A 19,590-nucleotide genomic window follows, 5' to 3' on the forward strand; every position below is an offset into this window, starting at 1 on the left:
CCTTTAACAACCTGCTCACTAGCATGGGGTATTTACATTTCAACGAGTAGCGAAAATGTTTATTGTAGAAAAATGTACAATCTCTAATTATTCACCGGATTATTTGACTCTATAGTCTAGCTTCATCTCATTCTGCCGTTCAAAAGAAAAAATTGTTTTTGTTTTGAAAATTTGAAAATACAGATGCCAGGTCAGACAGAAGACGGTTGGGCTTGTGAACCGCAGGATTTACTACCTCATTGGTAAACTACGTTCTCAAAATTGCTCTTGAATGTTTTCTCTAGAAAACATTAAGTCTAACCTCCTTTAACAAAATGCTCACTAGCATGGGGTCTTGGCATTTCAACGAGTAGCGAAAATGTTTATTGGAATTCAATTTTATGTCGTTTTTCTTATTTATTATGGACACGACATTTATTACAAACTAACCTTGGAGTTTAAGAAAACAAAGACAGTCTGGACAAATGTGAAGACGGCACCAGCAGCTGGTGAAAGGGCCAGCATAATATTATGACAAGCGGGATCATTTTTGAGCTCAAAATACTGCCCAAATTCCAGCCAGGAATAAATTACACTTCCAACACCAAAAACTGAAAGATAAATATATTTAACAATAATTTAATACGGAATAAAAATGGCTAAATAACTCGCATCATAAGGAGAATATTAACGGATAATAAAATCAAACATAAGTGGTCAACTTTATGACTTTACTTCGAATAATGCTGACCTTTTCTCTTTTTATGGCACTTAATTTCATGAAACTTCATATTTAGAAGGATCCGCTCTATTTGGGGTAGTTGGGGGGGGGGGGGGATTAATTCCGAAAGATAAGAAAAAATGAGGTCTTTTTAACTTACGAATGGGTGATCGGATCTCAATGAAATTTGATATTTAGAATGATATCGTGTCTTAAAGCTATTTTTTTAAATCCTGCCCGGATCTGGTGACATTGGGGGGAGTTTGGGGGGACCTAAAATCATTGAAAACGCTTAGATTGGAGAGATCGGGATGAAATTTGAAGGGGAAAATAAGCAGAAGTTTTAGATATATGATTGAAATAATTGGAACAGATCCGCTCTATTGGGGAGGGAGTGTTAATCCAGAAAAATTGGAAAAAAATGACGTATTTTTAACTTACGAAAGAGTGATCGGATCTTCATGAAACTTCATATTTAGAAGGACCTCGTAACTCAGCTTTTATTTCAAGCCTCAACTGGATCCAGCGTCATTGGGGGGGGCAGTTGGGAGGGGGGGGCGGAAATCTTAGAAAATACTTAAAGAGGAGAGATCAGGATGAAAATGTATGGAAAGAATAAAACTACTGGATACGTGACTGACATAACCGGACCGGATCTGCTCTCTTTGAAGGAGTTGGGGGGGGGGAAGGGGTAATTCGGAAAAATGAGTTATTTGTAACTTACGAACGAGTCACCATATCTTAATGATTTTTGATATTTAGAAGGATCTTGTGCTTTAAAGCTCTAATTTTAAATTCCGACCAGATCCCGTGACATTGAGGGGAGTTGGAGGGGGAAATCGGAATTCTTGGAAAACGTGAAAGTTGGGGTATTTTTATCTTAAGAATAGGTGATCAGACCTTAATGAAACTTGATATATATAGAAGGATCTTATGTCTCAGAAGCTTCATTTTTGACTCGACTAGGGTCCCGGGACATAGGGGATTGGAGGAGGGAAACCAAAATCTTGGAAAAGGCTTAGTGTGGAGAAATCGGGATGAAACTTGATGGGAAGAATGAACAAAAGTTCTAGATAGGTGATTGACATAATTGGAACGGATCCGTTCTCATTGGAGGAGCTGGGGGGTGTTAATTTGGAAAAATTGAAAAAATGGAGGTATTTTTAACTTAAGAACGGGTGACCAGACCCTAATGAAATTTGATATTTAGAAGAAATTCATGTCTCAGAGCTCTTATTTCAAATACCAACCAGATATGTTGACTTTGGGGGATTTGGAGGGGGAAATCTTGGAAAACGCTTGAAGTGGAGGAATCGGGATGAAGCTTGGTGGATAGAATAAGCAAATGTCTTTTATACATGATTGACATAACCGTACTGGATTCGCTGTCTTTGGGGGAGTTAGGGGGTGGGGTTCAGTGCTTTGGCGAGTTTGGTGCTTCTGGACGTGCTAGGACGATGAAAATTGGTATGCGTGTCAGGGATCTACACAAATTGACTTGATAAAGTCGTTTTACCAAATTCGACCACCTGGGGGCTAAAGGGAGAGGAAAAATTAGAATAAATGAGGTATTTATAACTTACGAGTGGGTGATCGGATCTTAATGAATTTTGATATTTAGAATGACATCGTGACTCAGCGCTCTTATTTTAAATCCTGACCGGTATTAAGCCTCTGATTTTCCTTTTAAATCAATCTATTGATTCTTAGAATTTGTTAGAGCTCATACCATATGAGTTCTTTGCTCTTAGCTCTTCTTGCCTCGCCACAAGTGCCATACGATCTCTTAGCTCTTGTTATTCTTGGTAACGAACTCCTGTTTTTGGTATTTATTCAGATCTCTGTTTAAATTAAAGTAAATGATAATAATGTAACAAAAAAATAATCAAAAAGTAGGTCAAAATAGAGATATACATACTTTTCATGGACGCTCAGAGTTTGGACCGTCAAATTCCTCAAACCGTATAAAATATACACAAATAGATATTTGTTAAAGGTAACACCATCGAGTGCCTCATTATAATCGTTTTCATTATTATAGAATAATTTCTATTATTTTGATCAAAGTAATATATAAATAAGTAATAAATAAAAATAATAGCAAAAACATTAAGTGACTCAAAATAGGGAGAAATTTAGTATTCATCCAATCCCACAGTTTGGGTGATAATGATGTCACGACTTTAGTAGTATCACCATAAGGCCCTTAATATGACACATAGCCAGAACTCCTTTCTTCCTTTAATGGTCTAAGTTGAACGATGGCCCCTCAAGACGCAGGTGTTATCTGACTACTTCGAGATGCAGGTTCATGTAACGTAATTGGAGTTGAGGATGGCGCAATCTTGTGTGACTTATTGAATCTTACAATTACTTCAGTATTATTTCTGCGTGTGCACGTGATAAAGTTGTCGTAGCAGTAAACGCTGACAAAGAAAAATATTTAAACTATGAATTAAGTGCTAATGACGACGCGTGCGTTGTCATGCCAGTAAGGAGTTAAGTTTCTTTGGAGAACCGAGGGTATAATGTTTTATAGAGGTGGATATGCGAGAGTAACATCTCCCGAGAAGTTAGTGGTGAAACAGAATGCAAACCTTAAGCTTTTAGTGGATGACGAAGGCAAACTTTTCGCTGATGGTATAACTTACCCGTTGATAGATATTATCATCATCCTCCTGCTTTTACCATTCAACGAAAGGTAGAAAGAATAAAAATGTATTCTCACAACGTCATGCAATGTATCTTGTCTACATGCCAAAACTGTTACCCATGTAAAAATAATGTGACAATAGAAAGATAAATCGCAAGTAAAATAAAATAGGCACTAGCAGACATTATCTGCGAGGAAATTAAAAGTGAATTGATGAAAAACAACCCCCATGAAAGCACCAATGATAATTTACATACGGACACATTCATTGAACCATGAATCAATCATAGGCAGCGCAATAGCGCTGCCTAAATAAAGAGTGACGTGGGCATATTTATCATTAATTAATTTATTTATTTTTGTTTAGTCCAGGGCACTTCCTATCGAAGGAATTGTCGTAGAAACTTTGGAAAGAGCTTATTTCATTAGACATTGAAAGGGCTAGTGCTCTTTTAAATAGTCAAAAGTGACCGGAGGGCAAATAACACCCCTCCTAGGCTCACCATTTTCCCAAACACATCCAATTAAAATTTTGATATGGCCATTTTGTTCAACGTAATTAAATTGACCGGAAATTATGTATTTGAGGATGAAAATCACCCACAGCCCTCACGGTAAGGGTTATAAGTTTTGCCCTGGGGGCAGATAAGGCTTAAATACAAAAGAGATAACCTTCAGAAGTGGCTCATTGGGTTGGAAATCAGAAGTTCTAGGCCTATTTTATGATTCAGAGTGATCAGAGGGTGGATACAAAACCCCCTCCCCACACCTTATATTTTCCCGAAATGCATTTGATAGAAATTTTACATGGCCCATGCTGTCTTAGAAACTTCGAAAAGAGATAATTCGATTGGAAATCAAAAAGACTAGTGTCCGTTTTAATAGTCGAAGGTGATTGGAGTGCAAATAACTCCCCTCCCACGCCCACCAGTCCCCAAACACATCCAATCAAAATTTTGAGATAGCCATTTTTTTTCAACGTAGTTGAGTGGTCCGAGAATTATGTCTGAAAATCACAACGCCCCATCTCTCAAAGGCCTCGGGGCAAGGGTCGTAAGTTAAGCCGTATTGGCATATAAGGTATATATAAAAAGGGTGATCCTATAAACTTTGGGGGGGGGTCATTGGATATGTAATCAGAAGCTCTAATGATCTTTTTAAGATTCATAGTGATCAGCGGGTGGATACCCCACACCCAAACCTTGCATTTGCTAAAATGCAACAGATAAAAATTTTTGAGTTCACCATTTGTTGTCGAAGAAACTTAAAAAACAGCTCATTCGATTGAAAATCGAAAGAGCCATTTCTCATTTTAATAATCGAAAGTAATTGGAGGACAACAAACCCCCCTCTCACACCCAACATGTCCCCAAACATATCCAATCAAGATTTTTAGCTAGCCATTTTTTCAACGTAATTGAAAGGTCCGAAAATTATATCTTTGAAGATAACAACCCCCCAGAGTCCTTAAGGCAAGGGTTGTAAGTTATACCCTGGGGAATATAAGGTATATATAGAAAAGGTGATCCTATAAACCTTGGAGGGGGAACATTGGACCTAGTTAAACCTTGGAGGGGAAACCCGAAGTCCTAGTTCTTTGTTTAAGATTCAGAGTGATCAGAGGGTGGATATCCCCCTCCCATACCTCGTTTTTCCCGAAATGCATCTGATCAAAATTTTGAGATGGCCATTCGCTGTCGTAGAAACTTCGGAAACAGTTCATTCGATTGGAAATTGAAAGGACCAGTGCCATTTTTAATAGTTAAAAGTGATTGGAGGGAAACTAACCTCCCTCCCATCCCCACCTGGATAGAAATGAATCTGATAGAAATTTGAGATAGCTTTTTTATTGTCGTAGAAACTTCGAAAAAGGGCTCATGTGATAGGAAATTGAAACGGCTATTACCCTTTTTATTAGTCAAAGTGATTGGCGGGCAATAAGCCCCCCTTAAGAATATCAATTCCCAAAAAATGTCTAATAAAAATTTTGACATAGCCATTTCATTTATTGTAATTGAAAGGCATGGAAATTATGCCTTCGACAACCCACATACCTACTTAAGATCAGTACATAACTTGCACTTTACTGAAAAAAATGGCTGTGGATTGTAAGTTTTATACGTATATACTGAAATATATTCCTTAAAACTTCCATAATTTTTGATCTATTAAAGTTAAAAAAGTTAAAACAAATCAAATGTAATTTTTTATTTAAATAATGCAATAAATAACTGAGTGAAATTCAAAATGAATAAAAATCAACATGAGTAGGTTTGAAAAATTAAAATCAAAAGGCATTGTGTTTATGTTGCCAATCAGACACCTCATCAATATATTGGGAACGACTGGGGGTATTAAGTTTAAACTTTTGGAGATACTACTATTACTACTTCTGCTCTTAAAATTTAAAAAAATAAAAAGAGTATAAGTGTATCCAGGTTGTCAAGGAGCATAGATAGAACCTTTTGGGAATGATATTAAGTTTTATGCTTCAGGTTAACTTCAGAAGCTATAAAATCAAATAAAAAAATACCGTTTGTGTCAGGATTACAATTGTTGAAGAAGTTTCTTTAATATTAATTTTAAATTCACTATGGATTCTTATTGAAGAAAACTGAAAAGATATACAATATTATTTTTTCCATGAAAAAGAATACGTTAATTAATAACGAAAAAAAAAAATAATTTAAAAGATCCTTTCCACAAGAAAAGTTTTTCAAAGAAAAGTAAAGATCTCCATTAAGCCAAGAATGAGCAAAAATGAAGCCAAATAATCTTCCAAGAGTAAAATTACACAAATCACTATCAATATAATAAGTGAAATTCAAAACGAACAGAAATTACAATAAATAGCCAAGTCAAACTCAAAAAGAGCAAAAATTAACGTGAGTAGGGCTGATGACCGCTATGCCCTCCCGAGACCAGAACACAATATGCGTTTTAGGGAAAACAAAGTACGTTTGAAATACTTTCACCTTTCTTACTTTCATTAACGAAAGATTATCAAAACCTTGAATAAGAAGTGTCAGTGTATGTCGATTAAACTGACAGTCCACGGTCATTTATTTGTTTTTTTTCAGTAAGGCGTAAATTGGTTTCTGGTCTTGAGAAAGCTGAGAGGTTATCAGCCCTAATCCCTGCAAACACATAATATCATATTTTGAAAGAAGGTCCTCGATAAAAGCAGACCGGTTAAGGAAATTTTCATTTAAATTCCACGTTACAACTGCATGCTTAGTACAAGCTGGTTTTAGATTCATTTTGGTAGGGAATTCATATTGATCATCGCTTTATAAGCTGGACATCTTGTGTTATAGCATGTATGGCCTTTCTTTTTGCATAACATGCAGAATTTATCTTAAGTGCACAAATTGTCCTTCGTGGATTGTGATCAGAAGCACCACAATGACCACATATAGGCGTCAATACGCAATTTGTCGCTAAGTGACCAACTCTATGGCATGAATAACATCTTTTTGGGAGAAACTTGAGTTCTTCAGCAGGCGGCTTCACATAACCGATTTGGACTGAGACTGCAAGAAAGTCTTCGAGATCCTTACTGGTCCCGAAATACACCTTGAATACTTTGGAGCGCTCAAAGCTACCGATCTCTATTGCTTTTAATGCACTTGAAACAAGGAAATCTATATCAGTATGGGTCATACTAGGTGAAACCTGTTTCAAAAAAGCAATAAACATTTTCTCTTTGAGCATGGCAGAGACCTCAGGCTTACTAACTTTCCTTTTCTCAACGATCTTTTCAGCAGAGGATTTGGACTTGACGAACAATTTGCAGTCCTGTCTCATCTTTTTTAGCTCACTTATTTCAGCTGAGTTCGGGCAGATGCTATCCAGAAACTGCTTGCGAGCAACAGGATTATCAACAGACTTTGGCATTTTAAGAACAACGGCATAGGATGGCTGGGGATTGACTGTTACAGGATTGGCGGGGCCTGGGACACTACTCGCCGAAGGGCAGCAGAGGCTCTGTACTTTAGCCCTAGACAAAAAGTTCTTAAATTCTAGACATAAATCATTTACCTTGCGGGTTAACATAGCGCTTGCCTCGCAAGGAATTGTGGGGACTTCGTCCAGTTCGTATATAACATACTTCGGCAGTTCCGCTGAATTCCTATCACAGTAGTCTAAAACTTTCAAAATGTCTGCAAATGTATCAGAAACTTTCAGCCTTTCGGTTGGTCAAGTTACATAATTCGCCGAAGACCAAATCATTTTCTTCGCTTCGCTCGCCAAATCGTCGGTGAAACAATCGCAACCAGTTTTGGTAATATCTGCATTTGCATTTCCTTTTGATTTCGCCCGCACGGCAAAATTTAGCATAGTTTTATGTACTAGTCTATTCGGCTGCATCCCATGAAAAAGTGTCTGTCAACGTCAATACATCATTAGCCAGGTACATTATACAATAATCTTTCACATTTTTACACCCTCCTTCAGCCCATAACCGGTGCAAGTTTATAACTGGTTGTACTGCATTGATGATCGTGAAGTGAATCATAAAACGCTTTGATGGATGACAGTTTTTCCTCAAGTAGCCTCGAGGTGGAGTTGTACTATTCATACGGGTATATGCCCTTACACGTTAATATCTCATACACTTCTTCATCTGGAAAGTTCTTTTTGAGGAGGGGAAACTATTAAAATCGTCATTTTTGTAGTTGAATGAATTGACTTAGAGATTTGAGGAATAAACTATAGAAATCGAACAACAGATTTCATTCAAGTACGTATTATCGTTTTCATGTTTTTCCATTTGAATTCTATGAATAACAACTCCTCTCAACTTAATGATCAGAATGATCAGAAATAAGTAGTTGAATGAATTGACTTAGATATTTGAGGAATAAACTATAGAAATCGAACAATAGATTTCATTCAAGTACGTATTATCGTTTTCATGTTTTTCCATTTGAATTCTATGAATAACAACTTCTCTCAACTGAATGATCAGAAATGGGTCAGTTCGCAACAAAAGAGAAGTGCTGTACACCTCTACGACCTTTAAATCTGCATTTCATTTTTCAACTCACTTTTTTGCTCTTAAAAATTCTTTTTCAAACTTTGTTACATTAAGATCGAAATCTATATCTATATATATATAAATAAGTTGTCTGTGTGTCGAGTGACGTCATGTTTGTGTGTTGACTGACGTCATATTTGTCGACTGACGAAATTACAGATCGGGACATCGGGACACAAATGACGACCGGGACACTGAGGACATCATGTAAACAGGTCGTCATGAAGTTAGTTGCCGTCATGTTTGTTATGACGATGACGTCATTAAAGGTATTTAAGAAAATTGTTCAAAGACAAATTTTTAATTGTAAGAAGATTGTGAAAAATGTTTAATTGTAAAATGACTAAAGAAGCTACAATGGCAACAGTCGAGGAAGCTGCTCAAAGAGTCTATGCCAAAAAACTTGCGGCTGATAGAGAAAGTAAGAAAAGAAAGTGTGCCGAGGAAAAACTACAAAAAAACTAAAAAGAAAATACTAAAAAAAACTAAAAAAGCTAAAAAACTAAAAAAGACTAAAAAAGGTAAAAAACTAAAAACTAAAAAAGAAAAAAACTAAAAAATACTAAAAAAAAAGGTAAAAACTACAAAAAAATAACAAAAAAAACAAAAACTCATAAAAAAACTAAAAAAACTAAAAACTAAAAAAGAAAACGAAGAAAAAAAGGAAAAAACTGAAAAATAAAGGAGAAAAAGAAAACTAAAAAACCAGAACACAGGGAATATAAATGACGACCAAGACACTCAAAGAAAAATTATAGACTGGGACACTGGGACACAAATAACGACCGGGATATATAATGACGACCGTGACACTCAAAGATAAGTTACAGACCGGGACACCGGGACACAAATGACGACCCGGACACCGGGACACAGGGAATATAAATGACGACTGGGACGCTAAAAGAGAAATTACAGACTGGGACACTGGGACACAAATGACGACCGGGATACTGGGTAAATAAATGACGACCGGGACACAGGGACACAACTACAAGGGGGATGCCGGGGGCACAAGGGTATATATAAATGACGATGGGGACACAGGGAATGTTCGATTAGCAATCACCATCAACAAAGCTCAAGGGCAATCATTAGAATAATCAGGTATAGATCTGAATACGGATTGTATTTCCCATGGACAATTTTATGTTGCATGTTCAGGAGTCGGTAAACCTGACAATCTATTTATATGCACAGACAATGGGACATCGAAGAATGTTGTATATTCGCAAGTTTTACGTAGTTAAAAACAGATATATACTTAGGCGCGCGGGGGGGCTGGGGGGTGGCGTTTGCATATGACGTCATTATAAGTACATAAGGCTTTGTATATGCACAGACAATGGGAAAGCCAAGAATGTTGTATATTCGCAAGTTTTACCTAGTTCGAAACACAAATATAAATCTATCTATATTCATAGGTGGTACACAGGGACACAACTACAATGGCGCGTAACTAATATGGCGCGTAACGACTTACACACGCGGGGAGGGGGGATTAGGGGGCGCAAAGCGCCCCCACAAACTAGGTGTTGGAGTGGCGCCCCAACAGCTAGTATATATATATGGCGCCACAACTACAATGGCGCGTAACTAATATGGCACGTAATGACTTACGCGAACGGGGGGCTTGAGGGGGGGGGCGCGAAGTGCCCGGGTGTTGGGGTGGTTCGAAGCGTCACCTCAACAGATAGTCTTCTTTAAATAAAACAACAATTTTCATGATGATTTTCTACCCTATTAAAAATCCTACCCACCCAATCCAATCGACCCTCAAAAATTTAAGTCAAGGTGAAGCGTCCACATCTCCGTTTGCAGGTAATAGGAGTATCACCCGTCTTTTCATTTAAAATTTTTTTGTGCGGTAAATACTATCACGCTGACGCCACCTTCCACCTCCCAATTGTGTTTTTCGAGAAGTGTCCTATTCCTGCTGACATAGGAGTGTGCTATGTCTCCTCAATCCGTATGAATACTACCACTTGTAAGAGTATTGCACGGATCTCCATACTAAGCTCTAAAAACGTAAATATTTCGCAAAGCGGTATCAGCTAGATACAAATCAGGCAATACAAGGAGCGAACTGCTTCCACATTGTCTTGCTTCCCCTTATCACTTTGCGGGGTAGGCACAATCTCAATCTTGCTTGCTGGTATCTGATCAGCCCATTCATAGTTTTTATCGAGGCAAAGTTCCCTCACAAACACATCTAAATCAAACATACAGGGAGTGAAACTAACCGCGTTCATCCCGCACTTAAACCCCCTCAGGTTCCCTTTCTACTTGGGCCGTACATAATTTTCATGGAAATCCGATGGTAACGCTGATATATGAACCAAAAAAATAATAAGAGCCTAATAGCTCACTGAAACACTTTTGATTTCATCCTGTGAAAGAATTTATGCTTGGCTGAAAGAAAAAAGAACACTTTCGAATTAGTGTCCAGAGCTTGAAGGACCTCATTAGTACCTATTGGTGTAATGATCATAGAGGGCACACCAAAGTGACACTTTGAATGTATTGAGACCACACAACCACCCAAAGATTTAATGATCAGAAATGGGTCACCAAAGTGACGCTTCGGATGTATTGACACCTCGCTACCAGTTAAGAATTTAGTGACCGTACATGAACTCCGTTATTGACCCTTCGAGTCCTTAGCCTTCAGACAACCAGTTATAAACTTAATGGCCAGGGATTACCACGTAAGATGCCCTTTATACTTTTCAGCTATTATGATTTTCTAAAGAGTCTCAAAAACTTGTTTGGGGGTATTGACATCCATTGGTGCTTCTTCTTCTTCCCAAAAGACATCAGTCCGCAGGTTCTTGATCCTGGGATATTATCATTGGCAGCCTTGAAAAAAAATAAAAATTTTCGTCTCTTGAGGCATTTATGATTTAAGCTGTGAAAAGAATAATAATCTAGGGGACAAGGGCCCGTTATTATACTGAAAACAAATATTAATCTAAGGACCTTCAACACTCTCTCCTTAGAATGCAAAGTTTTCAACACTATTGTTCCCCCAGCTAAACGAGTCCCTACATGTAAAAAAATATCGTGATTATACGGGACTAGGGAGTGAACATTAGCAAATGATGTGTAACCTCTATACTCCAAGAAGAGTTTAAACTTTCTTAAATAAGATTTAACCACAAATTTTCATATGAGAAAGAGATTATAACTAGCTCCACTCCCTCGAAAATCAAAGATTTAGTAAGAATATAAGTCAATAAAATTGAATAGAAAAAGCATCTTTATTGTGAATCGCCCTGGCAATATAAGAGTGTTCAAATTAACCACATGATAAGAACCCCTTTCATTCAATTATCAGAAGAGCCGATGATATATATATATATATATATATATATATATATATATATATATATATATATATATATATATATATATATATATATAAATAAGTTGTTTGTGTGTTGTGTGTTGACTGACATCATGCATGTTTGTCGACTGACGTCATTATAAGGATTGAGCATTATGCAGTTATGAAGTTGTTTGTCGACTCACGTCATGTTTGTTGACTGACGAAATTACAGACCGAGACACCGGGACACAGTGAATATAAATGACGACCTGGACACTCAAAGAGAAATTAAAGCCTGGGACACCGGGACACAAATAACGACCAGAACACAGGGAATATAAATGACGACCGGGACACAAGGACGCAACTACAATGGGGACACCGGGGGCACAGGGGGGATATATAAATGACGACCGGGACACAGTGAATGTTCGATTAGCAATCACCATCAACAAAGCTCAAGGGCAATCATTAGAATAATGAGGTATATATCTGAATACGGATTGTTTTTCCCGTGGAAAACCGGGAAATAAATGACGACGGGAACACAGGGAATATAAATGACGACCGGGACACAGCTACAACGGGGACACCGGGGGCGAGAAGCGCCATCCCAACAGCTAATATGTATATATATCTATATATATGAAAATAAGCTGTTTTTGTACTGAAGTCATGTTTGTCGACTGTCGACTGATGTCATTTTTGTCGAGTCGACTGATGTCATGTTTGTCGACTGACGTCATTATAAGGATCGAGCATTATGTCGTCATGAAGTTGTTTGTCGACTCACGTCATGATTGTCGACTGACGAAATTACAGACCGGGACACCGGGACACAAATGACAACCAACCAACAGCTAGTATATATATATATATATATTAATATATACATATATATATATATATATATATATATATATATATATATATATATATATATATATATATATATATATATATATATATATATATATATATATATATATATATATATATATATATATATATATATATATATATATATATATATATATATATATATATATATATATATATATATATATATATATATATATATATATATATATATATATATATATATATATATATATATATATATATATATATATATATATATATATATATATATATATAAATATATATACATATATATATGTTTATATAGCTCCTTGCCACTATATATAAGCGAGTCTTTTCCAGTAATTATTTAAAGGTATGTTTGATACCTATCCTATCGTAATTATTTGGCTTTTTCAGTAATTATTTAACAGTATGTTTGATACCTATCCTATGGTAATTATTTATAATCTGCTTGAGCGCATTAATTTAGAAGACAACGGGATGCTCACTTCTATTCAATAGCCTATGTTTGTTGGAAAAGAAGCCTTTACATAGTTAACGGTTTAACCCAGCTATTTTGCAAGAAAATAAGATTGCTCTCTCATTGTGAGAATTGTACAATAGCAGAAAGGGGGGGGGGGGTATATGTTTATCTGATACATAGTCAATTATACCAGCTCAAATTTAGTTGGTGGAGTATATAGAAAGCTAGGCTTACCTGTTCATATCTTTGAGACGTATCCTTTTTTTAAAGCTTTGGTGTGTAACGTTTAAAATTTTATGTAAGACTAATGAATTTCTTTTCTAATAGCCATTTTTATACCCCCAAGGGACATAGATAACTTCGAAGACCCCACTGCCTTTCCATGACAAAAGTAAAACAGTTCAAAATAGGGATGATACCTTTTTATTGACAGTAAATAGATATAAAATTATTTAACTGGATATTTCGAACACATATACAGTGTTCATCATTAGCAGTAAAACTAAAAGACATGAATAAAAATAAACACAATTTTTACCTAATAAACTAATTACATATAGTTTATTGCTCTTATTTTTTTCAATGCAACAGCCGAGCCAAATCTTTTTGACCTTTTTGTTCCGGCTCATTAGAATTATCTGACATATTACGTGGACAGAGGTCATAGCTCTTAGGTGAGGTGATATTTACTTTATTTGACCTCAGTAAATTATCATAAATTGAGTTCAATCCAAATTCACCTGTATCTCTGTTTATGGAATTATTCTTGAATAGGGACAATGGACAAATTGCCAAGGGACAATGAAAGAAGTCAGTTAGAATAGTAGTGGATGATATTTTTATTTCCCAAGAAATAACGGGAAACCTTTGTTGCATAAAGTCAACAGTCTGTCTAACTTTTCTGCTCATAGAAAATGGCAGAGAATTTGCTAACACGAAATGGTGGAAGTGCATTAATATATTGGGGTGATAAAGACCTAGGCCCTTACTTGAGGGGTCGTACCTGAAGGTACTTAAAAGGAAATCTAGATTTGGTGGGGGCCCTGAAGGTTTTTAATCATAAAAACCAAGAAAATTCTGAAGTAAAGAAGCCCTGAAGGTTTTTAAAGACTTTCTATTACGTAACAACCACGTTAATTCTGGAGTGAGGAAGGCCTGGCCTTCGTAGTTTTTTTTAGAAAGTAACGATTACGTAATTAACACATAATTACCTAAAAGAGATAGGTCTTTTAGAAAGTATTCCCTATGACGTAACAGACACTTGCATCTCTTAGGAAACATTCCTTTTTCCGCAACATACATGTGTATATCGAAGAAGTTTAATAACATCTGTGTCTTGAGGGAGCAGCCGTCCATTTAAATCGTTAAAGGAAGAAAGGAGAATTGTATCATTTTGAAAGCCATTTTGAAAAGGCTATGTATCATTTTGAAAGCCTTATGACGATCCTACTCAAGTACACGGACACCGCCAACTTTCTTCTTTAAATGAATTACCCCTATTGCGAAACAAAATTCTGTCGACCTTTCGTTGTTATTAATAAATTACTGCCATACAAACGCAGAAGTCTGTAGAATTTCTTAGCACTTCCAACTTCTTAGCAGAACCCCACAAATAAAAAATAACAAATAAAACGTCAATTAAATTTAAAATAAACTGAAGCAGTGAGATATTATATAGCGTGAAATAAAGAACAACTCGTTTTTGCAGGGATGGGAGGTCAAAAATACTCCCTTCTAGCATTTAACTTTACAAACTAACAATGAAGTTGGATAAAACTAGCGTAAGAAAACAAAACGTCTATATATAGAGATATATCTCAAGTCATTTTAGTTTCGAAATCGGCCGTTGAGTAATTTAAACGCAATTTAAAAAAAAAGGTATTACGAGCTGAGAATCAAAGCCGTTGATTGTAACTGACTTAATTATACTATTGGTCAAGTCAAATTGAAACAGAAAAACAAAACTCCCTCTCATCCCCTCTGGGCCATTTTGTGAATCTTCCCCGTATTTCCTGCCGCAAAAGAAGGGTTTCAACACCATTAAAGAAAATGGTTTTGCAAGGGATCAATTGGTAGATTCACTTTGTGCAAAGTAGACTGAATAGCCACTATCCCAGAGAAAAATAATATAGGTTATGATTCAAGTCCCATAAAGGTGAAATTTGTCCTTAATCCCTCTTTTGCTTCCTCATGTCAGTAAGATTTAAATCTCCCATGTTAAAGTCCTATTTGTCTATTCGCTTTGGTATGCATAACAGACAAACAAATAAATTTAGCACTGTATAGTACGAAACTTTTCCGATTGAACCTGTAAATCAACGGTAACATACCTACAGCACCAATTCTCAAGTAAAAGGATCCGTAATGAGATGAATCTTGCTCCCAGATCTTATCAAGCCTGTCCTCGTTTAAAATAAAGGCATTTTTCTCGCCTTCTTCTCCATCTTCCTTGGTTGGGGTAGGGCTGACATCATATGACTCTGTCAAATTCCGTGCTCGAGTTTTGATTATTCCGCCTATAATAGAATGAAAATTTATATTTGACCTGTCATTTTTTTCGTAAAATTTTAAAAAGTTTTCTTGTGAATATAATTAGTTAAAACAAGATGATATGATTTTATTTTCGAGCATAAGAGGAAACTGGATGAATTGATTTACCCTCTGAGAAAAATGATCAGAAATCAACCAGTAACGTAGCCAAAAACGATATGTATGGGGGACCATATCTCCCTAAATATTTAGATAAAAATTCTCCAACATAAAGGCTTATAATTTCTTTGTTATTAGAATCTCCCCAAAAATTTGACTGTGTCCTCGAAGGAAAACATTCTCGGGAGAAATATCAGGGCCCTGTTTGACATCACAGTCTATGAATAGCACAGGCTTAGAAGTAATTTGCCTCCTACATATTTTTTTGAAGTCTCATCAATATTGAACAGATATTCCCAAAAAGTTAGTCGAAGTCTCAATCGATCGTGAATGCTGATATCTAATGCCCATAATTATGAAACATCCATCTCAATCATCGATCATTCAATCATTTCATTAATACCAGTCCATGTAAATACTTAACAAATCTTTTGGATCAGAATTCAGAAATCGAATAGGGAATAATCCGTGACCTTTGGATCATTCCTCGACCCAACCCGTCTATATATATTTGCTTATAGATATATCTAGCATTATAATAGATATCTAGGTATTTTTTGAAATTAAAATGATGTCAGAATTGATAATCTAAACAGCTAGAGGATGTCATGTGGAACTGGACATCATCTCTCATCCAACCCCATCTATAAAGACAATTGAACATTTTTAGAATCGGCATTATTCGGGACCGTTTGGGATATAATTCCCAGCACCCGTATGCTCAAACTTTTATTCTTTCGTCATAGCTACATTTATTTGAAAGGAGAGCATTACAATTGTTGAAGATTCTAGACTCATGGCAAGACTTACTAGCCACGTAGTTTGAGGGCTGTGGATGAGCCCCAAGTGCCTGTGCCACCAACCCTGTATATATGGACTCTTTCAAAACAGAATCATTCGCGGATCATTCCCAGATTGAGTGTTACATCTATATACATGGTATTTTTCTTTCCATATGACGAAAAGTCTTGTTTTTACCCCACATCTTCCCGTCTATGGCTTATGGAAATTTGTTGTAGAGATATGAACACTCTATACCTTTATGAAACAACTAGCTGTTGAGAGAGGCCTTCGCGCAACCCCAACAACTAGTTAGTGGGGGCGCTTCACGCCCCCAAGCCCCCCCGCACGCGTAAGTCATTACGCGCCATATTAGTTACGCGCCATTGTAGTAATGTCCCTGTGTCCCACCTGTGAATATATATATATATATATATATATATATATATATATATATATATATATATATATATATATATAAATATATATATATATATATATATATATATATATATATATATATATATATATATATATATATATATATGAATGAATGAATGAATGAATGAATGAACTTTATTACCCGTAAAGTATAAAAAACACAAAGTACGGAGTATTATGAATAAATAAACAAAAACAAATACGATAAACAGCGAAGAAATACAAAATTGAAACTAACAAAAGACAATATGGATTAATCAACCAGCATCAATATGGAAAAAAGGCTGCAGAGGGTCATAAACGTGAATAAAGTTGACAGTCTTTTTACATAAATCATCACTGGAAGACCGAATCCGAGAAGGAACATCTACTAAACCAAATCGAGCAATTATTTTTTTGTTTCGGTGCCATCTAGGAAGCCGGAGGAGGAATTTGCAATATCTGAAATAAGCCGTACGTAGAGTATGTCGATCTTTCTTACGAAATAGATGAGCCATGCCTGATAAAAACAAAAGCACAGGGGCGCAATAAGCGTTATAAATCATGCACAAACCGTTGCGGTTATAACGGCTTTTGTTTGGGGATATTTTTCCGTAAGCGACGCGTAGGTTTTTCACGGCTTGATTCACTAGGGATGAACAGGTAGCGGAAAGTGTTGGGTCGAAACACAGACCAAGCCAACTAACTAAAGAAGAACATGGTAGAACTGCAGTCCCAGTAACGAATGGAGCGACCGCATAAGGGCTATTAAAACAAATAAACTCGCATTTAGACGCATTAACTGACAGTCCAATCTTGGATAGTTCATTGGTTAATATAGTAAAATTAGAAAGCAGTCCACGGCGAGTCCGAGCAACAAGAAGAACGTCATCTGCATATGCAATAGAAGACAAACCAGTATTACCGTAAAAAACAGTACTTCTAAGGGGACGCAGGCACGATGCAAGCACGCATTTAAATATACTAGGAGACAATACGGCACCTTGCCGAACTCCCTTATTAATTTTACCGGGTCAGATATTTGGCCATTCCAGGTAACTTGAATTTTAGACTTTTAATACCAAGAAGACAATAAACTTAGTACGGAAGGATTAACACCTGAAGACGCAAGGGAAAATAGAGCATGAGAGTGCACAATATTGTCGAAAGCTCCAGAAATATCAACAGTAAGACAGTATAAAGACATTTTAGCTTTTACGGCATCTTTCATGAGTCGGCTTAAAACATGATGTGCATGGGAGCAACCGAAACTTTTCCGAAAACCAAATTGAAAAGGCGTAAAATCACAATTCGACTCAATTTCTGGTAGTAACAAATGTTCAAGCAACTTACTTAAGAAACACGATACTGTAATGGGACGATAATTCATACATGACGTGGGGTCCTTGCCTCGCTTTTGAATAGACGTTACACGGCCACAAAGGAAACTATCAGGAACAAGCGACTGTGCTAAGCAAGACTGGAAAAATATTTGTAAATGGTTAAGTAGAGCAGGACAATCATAAGCAAAAAATCGGTAAGAAAGGCCGTCACCATCAAGGCTATTTGAACGCTTAATTTTTCTTAAAGCCCGGCAAATTTCAGATATTGCTACAGGCTGGACATGAGCCTGCAGGAGACGGTATGGTAAAAGCGGTTTAAGCAACTTATAATAAAAAGACTGAAGAAAACTATTAAATACACTGAACACACGCTTATAATGATCAACAAAATTAGCTAGCTGGAGACAAGATAGGGTAGATGGGGAACATTTCTCACTATTAATAACCTTATTCCAGGAGGCCTTATCGGTGGGACCTGGCCATGCATTCAAGCGTGCCCTCTTCAAACTGGCCTTATATTCAAGTTTACACTTTTGTTTCACAGAGAAAACAGCTCCGGAAGATGGTCGGTCACATGATATCCACATACGTAGCCAAAATTTGGCTTTTTGCTTAGCACGTATTACTTCAGGATCAACGTTCCAATTAGGCTTTCTTGTACCAATCCTAACTTTATCCACAGGCACTGCAGCTTTGGAAGCTGATTTAAGGCAATGGACGATTTGACAATAATAGAAATTTAGGTCAACTGTACTTGAAGGCGAGGAAACTGACGTTTGCAGCAGGTGATATGGCACTTTTATGGTCGAGAGTAAAGCAGTTAGCCTAGCAAGGTATAGTGGGACATTAGCACGATCCCAATTCAACTTCATATGCCACTTCGGCTGAGCCGAAAGTATTTTGCCAGATAGCTCACAGGACAAATTACAGCTAAGAATAAGGTGATCGTCGTCAATCTTCTCTTCGTCCACCCTGACAATCGATGATATTAAGCTGGAACTGGAAGAGATCACGTGATCCAGGTTCGATTTTGAACAGCCTCTGTTATGAATATACGTGAATGGGAGGCTCTTAACTGCGACGTGATATATGCTAGGAAGTGATTCTAGCAAGAGGATTGATCTATCGGAGGTACCAAGAATGTCACAGTTAAGGTCACCAGCTAAAACCCAATTTAGGTCTTTCAAACGTAGACTTTCGAGTAGAGACTTTAAACTGGAGCAACATTTAGCGAAAGATGTGAACGATGCTATAGAACGTCGATCGCAAGGTAAGTAAACGTTTATAAAGGCGGTACTGTCACATTGAATTGCTAAGATGTTATTATC

At 36.6% G+C, this 19,590-nt stretch overlaps 1 protein-coding gene across 1 annotated transcript in view; it reads right to left on the reverse strand.

Annotated features, from left to right (window-relative positions):
- LOC136039819 (proton channel OtopLc-like) overlaps nt 1–19,590 on the reverse strand; it is a 97,325-nt gene that overhangs the window by 23,132 nt on the left and 54,603 nt on the right. The window contains exons 5-6 of the mRNA XM_065723726.1: nt 15,401–15,586; nt 430–590 (exon numbers count right to left, since the gene is read on the reverse strand). Coding sequence (XP_065579798.1) covers nt 430–590; nt 15,401–15,586 — 347 coding nt within the window. The remainder of the gene's footprint in view (nt 1–429; nt 591–15,400; nt 15,587–19,590) is intronic.

This window comes from Artemia franciscana, chromosome 20, assembly GCF_032884065.1.
Source record: "Artemia franciscana chromosome 20, ASM3288406v1, whole genome shotgun sequence".
Taxonomy (NCBI): Eukaryota; Metazoa; Arthropoda; class Branchiopoda; order Anostraca; family Artemiidae; genus Artemia; species Artemia franciscana.